Source organism: Eretmochelys imbricata, chromosome 3, assembly GCF_965152235.1.
Source record: "Eretmochelys imbricata isolate rEreImb1 chromosome 3, rEreImb1.hap1, whole genome shotgun sequence".
NCBI classification, from domain to species: Eukaryota; Metazoa; Chordata; order Testudines; family Cheloniidae; genus Eretmochelys; species Eretmochelys imbricata.
The window spans coordinates 29,169,307-29,186,489 of NC_135574.1; the positions used below are offsets into that span (position 1 = coordinate 29,169,307).

Sequence of the window (17,183 nt, forward strand, 5' to 3'; positions counted from 1 at the left end):
GGAGACAGCTACTGTCTGCTACTTCATCCCCATGGGACTTCAGCAGGTAACTTAATGCTGGCCCTGCAGAATCCTCCCTAAGTGGAGATTCAGGGGCCAGCAAGAAATACTACAAGAGCCGCATAAATTAGGAGGATCTCCTGGCTTTGAAAACCCTTCTTCTGCTTCTCCCTGGAAGAAGTAATAGAAAGCTGTGGAGTTTCCTGTCCCCTGCATGACAAGGATGAAATAAGAATCCCTCTGAAAGGAACAACTTATGCTCCTGAGCCTCCTCAGGTATGTAGAAGCAAACAGCGAGATGTCAGACTGCAAATCTTCATAAATCAGGGGATATTACAAGGATCTAGGATATTTTGATTTCAGTGAGGTGCAAAAAGCTTTGGAAACATCCGCCCGATTTTTATTTATTTGTAGGTGCTTCTAAACTTCCTGCATATGGCTAGGATTGAAAACAGAAGGGCTAACATATAAGGAGAGAGAGAGTAGTCATGGAGATGCCAGAACAAGAAAGTCCAGTTTTACAGACTTAAGTTTGGAAAAGGCTCATTAAAGTACTGCAGACCCACAACCTGGCCCTAGATAGAATCCCCCACACTTCATCGGCTTAGGCTTTATGGAGGTGAAGTGGATTTTACCATGGGTGAATTTCACCAACATTAAGGGATCAAATATAGAGATAGGATAGCATAACAGATTACAAATCTCAACCAGATCTCATTACTTCCCCTGCTCTGCCATTGAAAAACTTGAAGTACCCTGCTTTCATTTTTAAATGATCCAGAGTTACTTTGGCTACAACCCTCTTTTTGCGCACCTGTCTGCAATGCTCATTTGTGATAACTCCTCTTCTGTAGTAAGCACATTCCCACTCAAATCTTGCGTTGGCTTGGTTTCCTAAAACACAGATATTAGAAGTTGTGAATTCCATAGTAGACAGAAAGAGGAAATATTTAAAGGAAATAATCTTTTTGGCTAAATCCTGCTTGCTTCACTCATGCAGGTATTCCTATTGCTTTCCCCAAGACTATAAATGTGAGAAAGGCAAGCAGGACTTGGTTCTGTGCATGTATATGATTAAAAAAAAAAAATCAAGGGTTTACTGTAGGAAAATTTTTGCACAGAGCACTATAATACTCGCAAGTATCAACCACAGCAGAAACTGAAATTTGTTTTTCTTTGGCAGATACAGAGAGAGGGCGGATTTCAAATGGCAAGAATTGGTGGCAATTGTGGGACCAGTAGACACTCACGGCTCAGAAACTCCATTAACAAAATCTGCTACCAAACCTATTTTGGGCAGACTCAGCTCTGACAATTTCATCTCAAATGATGAAAGTTACACGAGGCTATCATGGAAACAAATGGACAGCAATAACTAAAGCTTTTTCTACCTAATTGCAACTGTCACAGCTCAGTTTACGAGGGAACACTTCCAAGAAGGCAGTCATAGAATTCAGTAAGTTGCAGAAGAATATGGCAAGAAAAAAAAATTATATGAAGCTCATAACTAAAGTTCACAAGAGTGTCTATTTTATGTAAACTTAGAAAACTCAAGGATCAGATATTTCAACTTTTTAAAAATTAAATGAAGACAGATTATCAGAAGTTTTAGAGATTAAATATGTTGAATGGGCAAGAGAACAGTGGTTATTATAGCACTTACACAGTGCTTCAATGTTCATAAACAGCTTTGAAGATGTAATTAAAGCACCCAGTCCCCAGAGATTGTTGAAAAATGGGCTGTTGAGGGATTAACAAAAAGTGAGGAAACACATTTCTTTTATTTTTTCATCCAAATTTAGCTTTTGCTGTAATTTTCCAACAAGCTCTAGTAATAAATATTATTATCCTTCAAATGTGGAAGCAGAACTGTAGAAAGGGTGAGCAACTTGCCCAATGACATACATTAAGTTAATCGCACAGCCAGGTTCAGAACTCAGCAGTTCTTGGTCCCCATGTCCCTGACTAATCTATTAGATTATGCTGCCAAAGGTAGATGCAGTGAATACAAATGTAGAAGTGAAATAGACAAATGTTTTAGCTAAGGACCTTATCCACTGAAGTCAATAGGAGTCTTTCTATTGACTTATGGGTTTTGGATTAAATGTATTAAATGCCTTTCTTGTGTGTGTCCTGTCTGTAGAAGCACAACCTCTAGAGGATGCATATGTAAGCTACATGAGATTCAAACCTCTGACAAAAACTAACTCCATCTGCTTTTTAAACTTACCTCTTTGACAGTGCTATTCCTTCCTCGCCATGAAAACCACCATCTTCCGCCTTTCTTGGGCATCTTATCCCTCATAATAGATTCCACAGTGGCCTGTGATAAATGGATGGTAACATAAATAATGGAACAAAAGAAAGGGACAACCTGACACATGCAAACAAAGGAAAATGAGGAACACAATTTCAACCAAGGATAAACAGAAGAAAAGGAAACATACTGTCTGGGGGCCATAAATTTTATAAAAGCAAAACCTAATGGCATCCAGAACTGCACTGAAGTAACTGAAGCACGAATACTTGAGGAGTTTTTAAAGGAAAAAGAAAAGGCGGTCAAACCAAAAAAGAAAAAGAAAGCATAAAATGGCATTAGTATAATGTCTAGCATGGGTAAATAATCGTCTGATTTGAGGTTGTTTAATGAAAATTGTAAGTTACAAAAAATATAAAAAAAACAGGTGATCAGCTTTTGGAAGAGGTCTCAGGTGCAAAGGCTACAAACTAAAGGGAAAGATGGTGGGTTACTCTCTCTAAAATAAAACTAACATTTGTAAAAAATTTATCATCCCTTTGTGGGGAGTAGTGGGGTTACTATTTTTATAGGAATTTAGAGATGACACATGCTGGATTGACAAGGACTAGATCCTACAGTTATTTATCCAGAGATACAGTGTGGAGGGCAACAGCGCATACTTCCCTTCAATAACTCAACACCCAACGTATCTGATCCATGATTTGGAGTGATCATTTCCAAGGGTGAAAGGATTTCGTTTGCACACCCATGAGCCCTTGGCCTCTCCACTAAAACTACAAGGGTGTCAGTGGTGTTTTGCAACCTGCCTATAGGACTACTAAGGGAGAAAGACATTTTTATGGAAATATATGATGGCCTCTCCTCATTTAAGGTTGCAACCAGCTTTCCACTGTAAGCCTGATTTTGCCCCTCCTCTCCAAAGATCAGTGTAAAATTGTGTAGGTGATAAGGGATATTATAAGACAAACCACAATCAAATCTAAGTTCTATTAGTGGTTAGAAAGATGAGAAGCAGAGTTCAGCTACAGCATCCATCTCTCTCTCTCTAACTATATTAGGTTTTTCAAAGGCTCCCCTTTACTGTTGAATCTAAAATGCATAAGAACATAAGAATGGCCATACTGGGTCAGACCAAAGGTCCATCTAGCCCAGTCTCCTGACTACCGACAATGGCCAATGCCAGGTGCCCCAGAGGGAATGAACAGAACAGGTAATCATCAAGTGATCCATCCCATCACCCATTCACAGCTTCTGGCAAACAGAGGCTAGAGACACCATCCCTGCCCATCCTGGCTAATAGCCATTGATGGACCTATCCTCCATGAATTTATCTAGTTCTTTTTTGAGCCCTGTTATAGTCTTGGCCTTCACAACATCCTCTGGCAAGGAGTTCCACAGGTTGACTGTGCGTTGTGTGAAAAAATACTTCCGTTTGTTTTAAACCTGCTGCCTATTAATTTCAATTTTTCATGAAATGAAAAACGCCACAGCTCATGCTTTCCCAACTGACTTTCATGTTCAATCTCACCTTTGGCAAAGGTTTCTGGAATGCTTGCATTGCCAGTAGAAGTGGAGCAGCTGTGGTCCAGTTGTAGTACCTGGAAATCAAAAAAGTTTGTGTACTGTTACATTTTGTAATACCATCGATCCCAATCCACAGCCTAACAGTAATTGCACAGTCAGTTAAAGCAATGGAGTTTATTTAAACTAAAGAATAAAGCCATGAAGTTCAGATTTGGATCTGCAAATCCATTTCCTACTTAGACTACTTTGGTTGTGTCTACTTATTAAGGCAAAGTTCCAGTAAAATGTTAACATCATACTTTACTTATTCAGGATGAGGTTAATATTCAAAGAACCTGGTTAAAGACTCTGGCTTGCTGGCTGGGGAATCCTCCTCCTCTGAATTGCTATAAAGGGTGACCAAATTCCCAAATATCTATCCTCACCTTGGCGCTTCCGTTGTGTACGTACCTAGTGTGAAAGCTTTTCCAGTACAAGGACAGTGCATATTTACTATACCACAATTCCACAGGAGGAGAAGACACATAGGAGATCATGAAAGAAAAGCTAAGCCCCAAACAGAAACTGTATTTCTCATCCATTCCTCATATCTGCACCATAGCTCAGGGACCTACATTTTCTACAAGACACCTGTGTTGCTCTTTGCCCCTTCAAGGCACTGTACAAATGTTCAGGTTTGAGTTCTGTGAGGTGCTGACTTTCTTCTGTGGTGTGCTGAGGGCCTGCAACTCCTATGGCACTTAGGAAGCTAAATCCTCAGTGGTGCCGCCCAACTGCCCATGAGAGTGAGGTCTGCACAGCATCACACTTGAGGTCTCCAGCATCTTACCTAATCAGAACTTCCCTAATTAGTCCTCTTCTCACTACACCCTTGTGAGGTAGGTAAGTGGTATTATCCCCATTTTACAGATCAGGAAATCAAGGCAAGAAATTAAGCAACTTGTCCAAAATCACAAAATGAGTCAGCAGAGAGATGAGGGAATAATATATTCAGTGGATGTAGGTTCTTTCTCTGCATATAGAATGGCCACAGGCCGATCATGATTTCCCCATAAGTATTGATCATTCAGTTGTACTGAATGAATGTCTTAGCAAGGTTTATAGTCCATTTTATTTTTACTCTAGGTATTGAGTGTGAACACTGTCAGCATTCAATACTAGCTCTTTGAAATCCAAATTAGTTACTTAATTAACTATAATTGGCTTTGAATCTCTCAGGGTTAATCTACAGTAGGAAAATGAGTACCCATTTGTTCAGCAATGGTGCAGCTGGTGTAAGCCCTAGGGTAGCACTAAAAATTTGCAAATGCTTTTTCCACATTCCAGACTTTTGCCTGCTGAAATGTACTTACTTATTTCCAATCTTAACCACAAGGTTGGGGTCGTCAATGATAGCAGGATTGTCCACAAACTTCTGATACGTTACTGCTTGTTCTAAGAACTGATCTGTTGGAAATATTTAAAACATACTCCCATAAATACAGTACTTGCAACGGGACAACCTACCCCCTATAACTAGCATTAAAACATCCTGAAGAGCTAAGCTGCAGGCTCAGGATCAGTCCTTCACGACACGGGTGGCAGAGACTAGCAGTACTATGGAGACAGGGCTTAGATCTCCAATCTTGCAAGTGCTTAGTATTTCCTGTGAGCTGCTCAGTGCCCTTAACTCCTCACAGGAGGTGCTCAATGAAAGCTACGGTGATCAGCACATTGCAGGATCAGGCTTTTCACTCCTGGGAAAGGATGTACCTCTTCAGTGACCTTCTCTGGCTAATTAGGGAACAGGTGTTGATGGACTCGATGCAGAACTACAGCCCCAGCCAGAAACCTGATCAATACTTGCAGGGCCTGGAGGAAAATGAAAATGCACCCTCCTGGACAAACACCCCCATCCCCTCCTTGCCTTCAAGAATCACAATTATTTGGATTATTAACAATATAATAAATAGAACTACTTTATCATAAATTACCCTCTGTATGGAATATTTTAACTTCTAGTTTCTAAATAGTTTCTAGTTTCTAAAAAAACTTCTAGTTTCAGAGCAGTGTCAGTCTTAGATATTTCAATGGCTCCCAGGACTCGTATCTGAGCACCTCAAGGTCTTTGATGTATTTATCCACACAACACTCCTAAGAGGTAGGGAAGAGGTGTTATCTCCATTTTACAGACGGGGAACCAAAGTGCAGAGAAACTAATGACTTGTCCAAGATCACACAGGAAGTCTGTGCCGAAGCTGAAAATGGAACCAACGCCTTCTGAGGCCCAAGCTAGCACCCTAACCATTGGGCCATTCTACCTGTCCATGGTAGTGACAGCTGTGAATTTATCATCAATTATACACCACAGTAATAGGCATAATAAACAGCAAATGCACCCTTTTATTACAGTTGCATGAAGTGAACCTGTAAATACAGTAATTTCCAAAATATATTACATTAAGTTAAAATCAGTAATATAGTATTAATAACCCCAGAACTTGACATTTTTATGCAAAGGAGAAGAGCTACATACTCCCTCAGCCTTAAATTCCTACCTCTAGCCACAAGAGGGTACTGTTTCCTTTTTAACAGGAGTTGAGAGTTGACTAACAACATGTAATCATAAGGTATAGGATCATTCTGTACCTTTTGTTATCTCTTTGTTGTCACTAAGACCTCCACAGAGTGAAATGGCAATTGAAGGCAAGTCTCTTATTCCATCCGAGATGCCTTCAACACCACTGTCAACACCTGAACTTCCACCAGAGTGAGGGGACTGATTGGCTGACCGTGGTCCATTTTCATTTGCATTCTTTCCGTGTGCAATATTATCACCGCTGTGGGGATGAGGAGGGGGAGAACAGTCTTTCAGTCCTCATTGTTTTCTGATCTGTATCATTCCCAAATTCTCTCCCTTCACAAGCCCAAACCCAAACTGTAAACACACTATAGTATGATCTGGGAAGAGGATCATACAAATGTTAAAAGAAACTCTAATGGAAATTAAACCAAAATGATAATGATATATCTGGGGAGAAAACACATTGTCATAAATAAAGGCATCATATGTGTCATCCAAAAATAATTTTCTATCATTTGTATTTGTATTTCTAGGTGGTCAATCACTATAGTACAGTGAGAGTAATATAATGATATTAATAATACTAAACTTTAGGTGATTTCAGGTAACAAACAAGGTGAAAGCATATTGTGTATATATCTTTTATGCTAAGAGCCATATATTCATGGATCAAGGGCAATATAACACCCAATAACGTTAACGGAAATTGCACAGCAGTCTGAGACTAGTATATAATGCTTCGCATTTTCTATCACATTTCTTATGAACAAGTATAGATCTGTTACAAAGTTTCAAGAATCCCATCTTTTCTCTGCATAATTTTAGGTATCCTTCCCAACATCCTTTTTTGACCTAGACTCTCATTTAGCTGAATGTTACTTACAGCCGGTATTCCTATAATCTTGGCACGAGACCTGCTAAGAATCTGATGGGAGAAGATGGAGATTTAACTAATATAGTCTAATCCAAATAAATAGTTATACTTTTTGGGGAAATAAAGAGCAGCAGCTGCTGGATCCATGTCGGTGAGGTCATCTAAATAGACACCATCAGCACCAAGATGCCGGCTTCGTTTATCTGTCAAACACAGAGTAAATAAATAATAAATTGGTGTCTTCCAAATACACAACAAGAATTAAAAAAACCCTTACATCTTAAGGAGCTATAAAGCACATAAAGCATGTGCACACAATTCATAGTTAAAAGAAAAAAAGATTATTTACAATGAGACAAAACTGCAAGGCCAATAGTTTCACAACTGGCCACTGATTTTCTATGCCTTAGTGAGACACCAAAAGGCTGATTTTCAGAGGTGCTGAGCACCCACAATTCCAACTGAGGTCAATGCCGGCTACACGTGATATCTCATTGGGATACCTAACCTGGATACCTCTTTTTGATACCTAACAGGTGAGGGACCAAAAGAAACTTTACAATGGTGTGGTTTTGCTGGAAGAGGAATTATTTAAGTTAAGCACCAATGTTGACACAAGGACAAATGGATACAAACTGGACATCAACAAGTTTAGGCTTGAAATTAGATTAAGGTTTCTAACCATCAGAGGAATGAAGGTCTGGAGCAACCTTCCAAGGAGGACAGGGGGCGCAAAAAAATCTAACTGGCTTCAAGACTGAGCTTGATAAGTTTATGGAGGGGATGGAATGGTGAGGTTGCTTACAATGGCCTGTGTCTCATCTGTGACTGCTAATAGCAAATAACTCCAACGGCTGGAGATGGGATACTAGATGAGGAGGGCTCTGCGTTCCTACAGAGAATTTTTTCCCTGGCTGGTGTGTCTAGCTGACATGCTCAGGGTCTAACTGATCACCATATTTGGAGAGGGAAGGAATTTTCCCCCAGGTCAGAATGGCAGAGACCCTAGAGGGCTCCTTGTACCTTCTTCTGCAGCATGGGACACGGGTCACTTACTGGTTTAAACTAGTGTAAATGGTGGATTCTCTGTTATGAGTCTATTACAAGAGTGGGTGGATGAAGTTCTGTGACCTGCAATGTGCAGGAGGCTAGACCAGATGATCACAATCGTCCCTTCTAGACTTAAATTCTAACAGCCTATCTTAGGTACTTATATGGCCCCCATCACCATGTTATCTGAGCATGTTACACACTCTAATATATTTAGACTCGGAACATATCTGTCCAGGTAGAAGTGCTATTGTTCACATTTTTCAGATGGGAAACTGAGGCACGGAGCTGCTAAGTGACTTGTTCCTCGTGACAAAGGGCAGGGACTGGAACACAGGTCTCCCAAGTCCTAGGTCAGTGACATGGCCACTGAACCATCTTTGCTTTCCTGCTGTAGCCACTTCTATAAGAGTGACTGCACAGAGGGTGAAATCCTGAGAGTCTTACTCAGAGCTGTGACCTCCAGTTTGCATCCTTTACTCAAAACACAAAATTCACTCCCTGAATTTCTGACGACTAATCAAAGGAAGGCAAGTGAAGGACCACAAATGATTGCATACTAGATGGAACACCTCAATCTTACCTTCACAGACACGGAACCCCTGGGGAACTGGTTGAGAAATGTATCTGTAATAATGTCTGCTCATGTAAAGACTCCAGCACCCTGGAGAATTTGGGATCTACCAAAATACATATTATGAATGTGTAAACTTCACGTGGAGATTATATCCCTTATCAGAAAACAATCTAGCATCATCTTTGGAAATTAGAGAGGAATAAAATGGACACAGTTATATTCCAATTGAAGATTATGTGTATTCTGAACACAACTGAAATTCCTTGTGTGTGACTGGACCATTCTGCTTTGTGGTATGTGTGATGTTTAAGCAAAGGACATGTTGCAACTTTGTTTGGCGGCTGAGACATTCCACAAGCTAGCAGTGGCACGGTTTAGCTGTAGGGCAGACTACTGATACAGCTGAAAAGGAAACCTGTAGCTCAGACCACAAAATTCTGCAACCCGTGGGTTTGTAAAATAGGGAAGAATTTACTACAAGTTTTGCAGCGCTGCTTATCCGCACAGATCTGCTAAGTACAATAACCAAGGAAGAAAATTATTTCTCTCGCTGTCATTCCAGCTCTCTTTGAAAAAACCCACTCCACACATACATGCTCAACTGTTGTTTATGTTAAAAGGCATATTGCTCTCCTTTCAGGCTCTCCAGAAATGCTCTGATCTTATGGATTAGTTCATCTGGCTACAAAGTGCCTAATCACTGTGGGATCTTGGTGCAATATCATGTGCATGGATTTGCAGGAGCAACTGCTTTACCTTTCTTTCTAGAAGGGGAATCTATTTTGCTTGCTTGCTGGACTAAGCAAGCTGCAGCTTGTTTGATTTCTTCATTTGCAGGCAGTGATGGTGCAGCTGCTCCTAGAGCCTCTATCTCTGGTTCATTTATCTCGGCTGGCGCTGGCTGGGAGTCATTTTCATCGGAAGTCGCAACAGCTGCCTGTCCAATGGTAGGAAAAGCAGTCAAGCTGCTTATCTCCTCTGCAGACTCACTTTGAATTACCCGAAAATGAGTGCTTTCCGAAGGATTTACATTCACCGTGCTGGATTCCTTTGCCTTGAGTAGAGAAGTGGACTAGGAGAAAAAATGAACAGATCAGTATAATGAAAGCCCTTGAGAAAAAGAGAGAACCAGACACAAAATACAGGTTTCAGAGTAGTAGCCGTGTTAGTCTATATTCACAAAAAGAAACGGAGTACTTGTGGCACCTTAGAGTCTAACAAATTTATTTGAGCTATAGCTCACTTCATCTGACACAAAATAGTCAGAGTTTAGCCTGGTCTATTCACACAAAGCTCTACTTTCCACTGCCCTGTATGGTTTTGATTTCAATGGGAGGTGAAGGCATTCTGCATCTCCTAGGAAGCGGAATAGGGCCCGTAACACTTATCGTTTCCATGCCCACTAAAAGCTGATTCTCAAGTAAACCAGCTACAGCTGGAAATCTCAGTTAGTTGAATCACTCATTCTTAACAGCCCAATTAAATAGATGCTCTGTCTGCAGAACTCCTGTTGATTTCAGAAGGGGAGCTGCACTCAGTGGTTACAACCCTGGGACTTTAGTGAACAAACACTTCTAATAAAAATGGTGGCTCCTAGTGATTCTCTGAGAAGCCATGCTCAGAACAACTCCTATTAGCCTGCCCAGGAGCTAAGCCCCGTTTTTCTTTACTTGGTAGCGCTGCTGCTTAGTAGAGCAGCTGCCAACAGACCACCCGGATCTTAGTTTGAGTCTTGATTATGATAACGTTCAAGGCATACACACCGCAAGGCTGTCATGTCAGAGTCAGCCTATTGGTTAGAATATGCAACAGCTAGACATGCACCATCCGCTGCCATACCCCGAGTGCCAAACGCTGCATTTACTTCAGCGTCACTCATTGTTATGCAGCTCTAATACTTTACATAAAATTAATAGTTGTGATCCATATGCTTACAAAGCCATAGTAAAGATGCCTCTTAGTTGGATATATGGGTAACATTTTCAAAAACCTCTTAAGTGACTTTGGAACCTAAGTCTCATTGACTTTCAATGGGACGTAGGCTCCTAAGTCACTTAGGCACTTTTGAAAATTTTATTCTGCATCATCTGTCCATAGGGCAATTGTGGGACATAGCATTTTTGTACCTGGTTGTTTCAGTCACTGATGTCTCTCGCTATCTATAACCAGTTACAGGTGGGGCTATGAATTTCAAAATCAACTGGTGACTTTGGGTGCCCATCTGCAGACCCTTTGAAAGGGCCTGACTGTCAGAAGGTGGGTGCCCAGAACTTTCTGAAAATCAGCTCCCTTTAACATACTTCAAGATGGGCACCCAAAATACCTATTCACTTTTTTCATGAAAACTTGGCCAGGAATGTTCTCTATTTCAGTCAGTAAAAAATATGAACAACATTAAGTACCTTTAATTCTGTGCACAAAGTGTTTACATGCAAAGTCTTCCTCATTTAGCAGAAATGTTTGCCTACATAAATATTTCCTGTCTAGGCCAAGCCCCTAACTTGCCATTTCTTCCCCTGCAATACTTTAAAGATCCAACCCTTCTACTCTGTTCCAACAGCTAAACTCTTGTCCAAGTTGTCATCATCTCCCATATCAATCAGTGCAACCTCATCCTCTTGGACATTCATTCCAAAAGTCCACAATGCCCTCTCCAGCCCATCCCAACTGCAGCCTCTAAAGCAATCTTCCTAGCCCATCCATCAAATCGCATCACCATCCCCTTTTGAATTCCTCACTGGCTCCCCCTTCTCTCTCTCATTAGATATTAATTTCTTGTCCTCATCTTTCAAGACTCAACATAATTCAGCTCTTAATCCTGACTTTGATTTGCCTGTATGAAGTAAAAGCCTAAAATCAAACACATATATCAGCTATGTGAAATATTGCACCTGCATGTACATGTGCCCTATTAACAATACACAGTAGATATTGGAAGGAATGAAACAGGAGTGATGTTTGATACCTTTGCAGCTTGAGGTAGTTCTCCCCAGGCCCAGTGCATTTGTGGGTTATTCTTCTGCATCCCCCTGTCCAAGGATTTACTGACTAATTCTGAATCGCTCTTAGGAGTGGGAGGGCGTGAACTTGAGGGACTGGAAAACAAAACAAAACGGTACGTATTAAACAGCTAAGTAAAAGCAAAGCATAGACCAAGCTGCATTATGCAGCATTCTTGTTGTATATTATCTGTATTACAAACGTCACCACAATATGCTAGGCACCTTCCAAACAGTCACTGACCCAAAGAGTTCAAAAATCTAAGGAGCTTAGCAGCAAATCAAAGATGTGGAAGAACGACAAACCATTTTCAAAATAACTATCTCAGACTGGCTCTCTGTGCACCCATTAACAGCTGTCAGGTTTTGATAGGCATCGGGGTCTTGAGGAGGAATTTGAAGGTGGTGGGGGTACAGACTAGTTCAGGGAGGGCATCCCATGCATAAAAACACATGGAAGAAATAGTGATAATTAGTAAATTACTACTCTGTGGCACCACCAATCATCTTTGTTTAATGCAATAAAGTCAGTCGTCAATAGTACAAATGGTCAAATCAGCCACTAATCAGTGACGGTTCATAGACTCTAAAGCCAGAAGGGATGACTCTGATCATCTAGTCTGACCTCCTTTATAGCACAAGCCCCTCAAATTTCATCCTGAATTCCTGCATCAAGCCTGTAACTTCAGGTTGAGCTAAAGCATATATTTTAAATACACATCCAATCTTGATTTAAAGACTTCAAGTAATGGAGAATCTACCACATCCCTGGGAAAGCTGTTCCCACAGTTAATTACCCTCACTATTAAAAATGTGCTTTTTACTTCCAATCTGAATTTGTCATGACTATGACATTTCTTAACCTTTTCTTAGATCAACTAAATAGATGCAGCTTCTTTAGTCTGACTGTTTTCAGATAACAATTACTTTGCACTAACACAATGGCAGATCTTAAAACTTGACAGTTTTCCCTCCGATAAATAGACAAGGTTACCTAATTATCTGCATTTTGCCGTTACAGTTTCCTGTGCTTGCTATAGGAAATACCTTAAACACTGCAAATGCTAAGTTCCTCCAGCTACAAGTAATTAGTTATTTAAGAAAATGAGCACATTTGTGGGTCCTTGCTGTAGAAAAAAAATTTCCTATTGATTTCCAAGCTCTTTACAATCATTAATCAATGCTCACCACAATCTCATCATTTTACAGATGGGGAGATTAAGATTTTTAAAGATATTTAGGTGCCTAAAGATGCAAACAGGCATCTAGTGGGATTTTCATGGGAGTTATGCACCTATGTACTTTTGAAAATCCCACTGGGGCCCACATCCACAAAGGTATTTAGGCTCCTAGCTTCCATTGATTAAGGCCCAGGTGTCTATCTGCATCTTTAGGCACCTAACTACCTTTGAAAATCTGTCCCTAAGTGACTTGCCCAAGGGAACACAGTAAATCAGTAGCTGGGTTAGGACTTGAACCAGCAATCCTACTAATCCACCTTTGTCCCCCACCCAAAAAACCAAGAATGCATATTGTATCTACATATATATATTCAGTATTTTGTTTTGTAAATGTCTGGCTTTGCTTAAATGCAATTTAGATATAATAAAACTTAAAAATGTAGAAGGCAAAAGATGTCCACATTCCGAAATTCTTTTCTATAGAGCTCCCCTTGTAGATTAACACACAAACACTAATGTCACTTTAAGAAGTGCATAAGAATTATAATTAGAATGTTTGGAATGTCTGGGCCTCTTAAATTAAGTGCTGTAATATCAAATCAGAAACATAAACATGCACCAGGAGGCAAAGGAGAAGAAAAATTGCATTTGCAAAAAAAAAAAAAAAAGATATTAAAGCATTCCTACTGTCCTACTACTTAGATTGCTTGGAACATGATGCAAAGGTTAGTTTCCCATGCCATCTACAAATAGCAAGCTAGGGTTGGTGTTCTCACCATTCTGAGGTGAGCTGTCATTTCCTTAGAGTGAAATCTTCTGACCCTCTTCCTGCCCACAGAAGTCCCAAAACTACCATGCACTGGGAAGCAAAAAGCTACATAGTGCAGCTCTGCAACATACCATGCCTTTGGAGCCATCGCAAAAAAAGACTTTAGGAGACTCCAAGGCTGAGAAAGAACGTGAGCAAATAATGCAAATGCACTGTCTCTTTGCAGCATACTACTACTGCTCTGCTTGGAAAGGATTTTCTCTTCCATGGATGTGCATAGTCTTTTTTGGGCCATAAGGTTACTCAACTGAAGAGAGAACTCTTCCCCCCATGGGTAGGGATTGAGCCTGGCAGAATTCTATGAAAAATCACCAGGAATTTAAATACCCTGATCTGTGATGTGGGACTCCTCCTGCCTCAGCGCTTCCCCTGGGCTTACAATGAGAAACTCAAGGACTTTTTTCTTTACATACGATGTTCCCTTAATAATGTTAAACCGCTCCTCCCACTGACCAACACCTCTCTGACCCATGGTTTATTAATGAAGGCACTAGCTATGTTTATGAGCTCATATGCGTATACTTCTGCCTTCACACCTCATGTATATTTCTGCCATGCTGTGGCTGCTTAAGACAGTGTTCACTGCACATAGCTACGGTCAAAATCAATTTTGATAAAGAACTAACAAAGCTCATGATCACATTGCTCATTGTCTTCAAAGATTTTTGTTTTGTTTTTTACTGAGTTGGGACAAATTACGTGCCAGAGCAATGGAAGAGTTTTGCATACTTCAATCAGGGATGAGCGGGACTTATTCAAGATCAAGACCATGTAAGACTGGTAATCTAGTGATTGTGTTCTGCCATGTAGGAGACCTTCTAGGTTCATTTCCCACTTCTAATTTCTTGCTCTGTGGCTTTGAAGGGGTCGGGAATATTCTTCAGGTAATGTACTAAACTCCTGAGGAAGGCATGTCTTGCATCAGTCAGTAGCCTCAAGAATATTAATGGCTCCCAAAGGAATCCCGATCATGTTTTAAAAAATGGTGATCATGACATGAACCTCAAGGCTAGGAGGTATACGTCAGAAGGGAAATAAATAAATGGAAGGGTGGGATGTCAGTGGGAGAGGGGCGGAGATTAGAGAATGATGTTGTAGACTATGGGGGGGATAAATTATAATCCCACAAAACAGACTGAATTTAGTCAGAAGAAACTGTTACAGAATCTATGTAAAAAATACTATGCTCTTTCAGGCAAAGGGAACCATATAGTATGATCTGAACTTCATTAACGGAGTAAATATTTGGAGAAGACTGAGAGTTCTCAAAATAGTCCACTTACCATCACAGCAAGGTGATGTGCACCGACAGGTCAGGCAGTATAGCAAACATGGGAAATTCCTCTGGCATACAATAAACCCTAGTGAAATTATTATTATCTTTGACATTTGTTATGTGCACTGCAGTAGCGGCATGAAGGCAGGACCCTATCATGCTAGGTGCTGTGCTAACAGATATCAAAATAGAGTCTCGGCCTGAAGCTTTTACAATCTAAGCTGTGATAAGAGGTGGGGGATATGACAAACAGATGGAGAGACCACAAGGAAACAGTGTGATGGTTGTGTACAGGGGAATAAGCAGCATTCACAGCACACAAGCTGGCTGATCAAATGCTAAAAGGAGCTATCTGTTTCTCGCTGACACAGAAAAGATGCATTTGAGCACAGGAGGGAGGTGTTTTTGATTATTTAAAGTGGTCTTGTGCTTGGAAAAACGACACTGTAAAACGGCATTGAGAGCTTCCATCTTTATAACCACCAACCCGGCAAAGACTACCTGAGATCTGAGATTCAAACCAGGCTCTTTCCCTCTCTCAAATCAACATCAGTAATAAAAGTTCTATAGGTTGAATTAGGCCCTGTTATCACTGGGCAACCCCACTGTTTTCCAATTAAGCCCTTGGTGAGACTTGTGAAATTCCATTGTCTTCAATTAGTTATTACAGATTAAACCATGATTGAATCATATCCAGCATTCTGTTGATGTTACACAAGAAGGAATGGAAACCTTACTTTAGTCACTGTCATGTCAGCATCCTTTCGTCTACAAGAGACAGTGGGAATTGCCGTCTATGATGTAGATGGTTTGCAATGTCTCATGTGACTGAATAATCCAATCCAAGATTTGCATGATCTTTGGCAGTTATTGCAAATGTATGTATCTTGATTGGGAGCTGCTTGCTTCTTACAGGCTCTTGTGTCTTCAAGCTGTAGGAGCCAGCTTCTGTCATGGACTTTGATACCCTGATGGAGACGATGGTGCCACTTTTTATGATCACTTGCCAAGATTTCCCATTGGTCAGGATCAATTCCAAATTCCTTTATCTCTCACTTGCATTTGTCTTCGTAGTGAAGCTTGGGATGTCCTGTTGTTCTTGTTCCCTCTGATAGCTCTCCATATATCATGTCCTTGGGTATGCATCCATCTTCCAACCTACTCAGATGGCCCAGCCAGCGCAGTCATCTTTGCTTGAGTAGGGCTGTCACAGCTGGTAAATTTGCCCTTTGAAGAACCTCTGTGTTGGTGACTTTATCCTGCCATTTGGTGATGAGTATGTGGCGTAAACAGAATAGGTGGAAACTGTTTAACCTTTTCTCCTGATGAGCATAAGCTGTCCATGTTTCCCCACCATACATGAGAATGCTGAGGATACAAGCTTGGTACACTAGCATTTTGGTCTTGATCATAAGCTTTGAGTTGTTCCACGCTCTTAGTTAGTCTGCCAAAGGTGATGGCAGCCTCTCCAATGCGAACATTTAGTTCTTCATCCAGTAAGAGGTTGGTGGTCACTGTAGAACCTAAATAGCTGGACTTTTGGACTACTTCTAGCTGGTTTGCATTTAAGGTGACGGAAGGATCTTGTGGAGCTACCTGTCCTAATACAACAGTTTTCTTAATACTGACGGTGAGAGTAAATGCCTGATAAGCACTTGAAAGGTGGCCCATGATTTCCCGTAGTAGATCTTCATCATGGGCTATGCGGGCAGCATCATCAGTGAATAGAAGTTCCCTTATTAGCACCTTTTTGACGTTGGTCTTTGAGTTAAGTCATGATAGATTGAAGAGTTTCCCATCCGATCTTGTGTGGAGATACACTCCATCTTTCATGTACTTAAATGCACAGTTCAAAAGTACTGAGAAGAAGATTCCAAAGAGTGTAGGGGCAAGAACACATCCTTGCTTCACTCCGCTTTTCATCTCAAAGCTGTCTGAAGTGGACCCATCAGACTGGACAGTTGCTCTCATGTTGCTGTGGAATGAACATATAAGACATAACAGGGCTGGTGGGCATCCTATCTTTTCTAGTATTACAAATAGACCTGCT

General features: G+C 40.7%; 1 protein-coding gene across 2 annotated transcripts in view; it reads right to left on the reverse strand.

The window, feature by feature from the left end:
* Positions 1 to 17,183, reverse strand: part of LPIN1 (lipin 1) — a 62,726-nt gene that overhangs the window by 18,011 nt on the left and 27,532 nt on the right. For both annotated transcript variants that reach the window (XM_077812514.1, XM_077812513.1), the window contains 8 exons: positions 11,814 to 11,943; positions 9,605 to 9,920; positions 7,331 to 7,424; positions 6,413 to 6,603; positions 5,137 to 5,230; positions 3,789 to 3,858; positions 2,231 to 2,323; positions 815 to 894 (listed from right to left, as the gene is read on the reverse strand). In XM_077812514.1, coding sequence (XP_077668640.1) covers positions 815 to 894; positions 2,231 to 2,323; positions 3,789 to 3,858; positions 5,137 to 5,230; positions 6,413 to 6,603; positions 7,331 to 7,424; positions 9,605 to 9,920; positions 11,814 to 11,943 — 1,068 coding nt within the window. The remainder of the gene's footprint in view (positions 1 to 814; positions 895 to 2,230; positions 2,324 to 3,788; positions 3,859 to 5,136; positions 5,231 to 6,412; positions 6,604 to 7,330; positions 7,425 to 9,604; positions 9,921 to 11,813; positions 11,944 to 17,183) is intronic.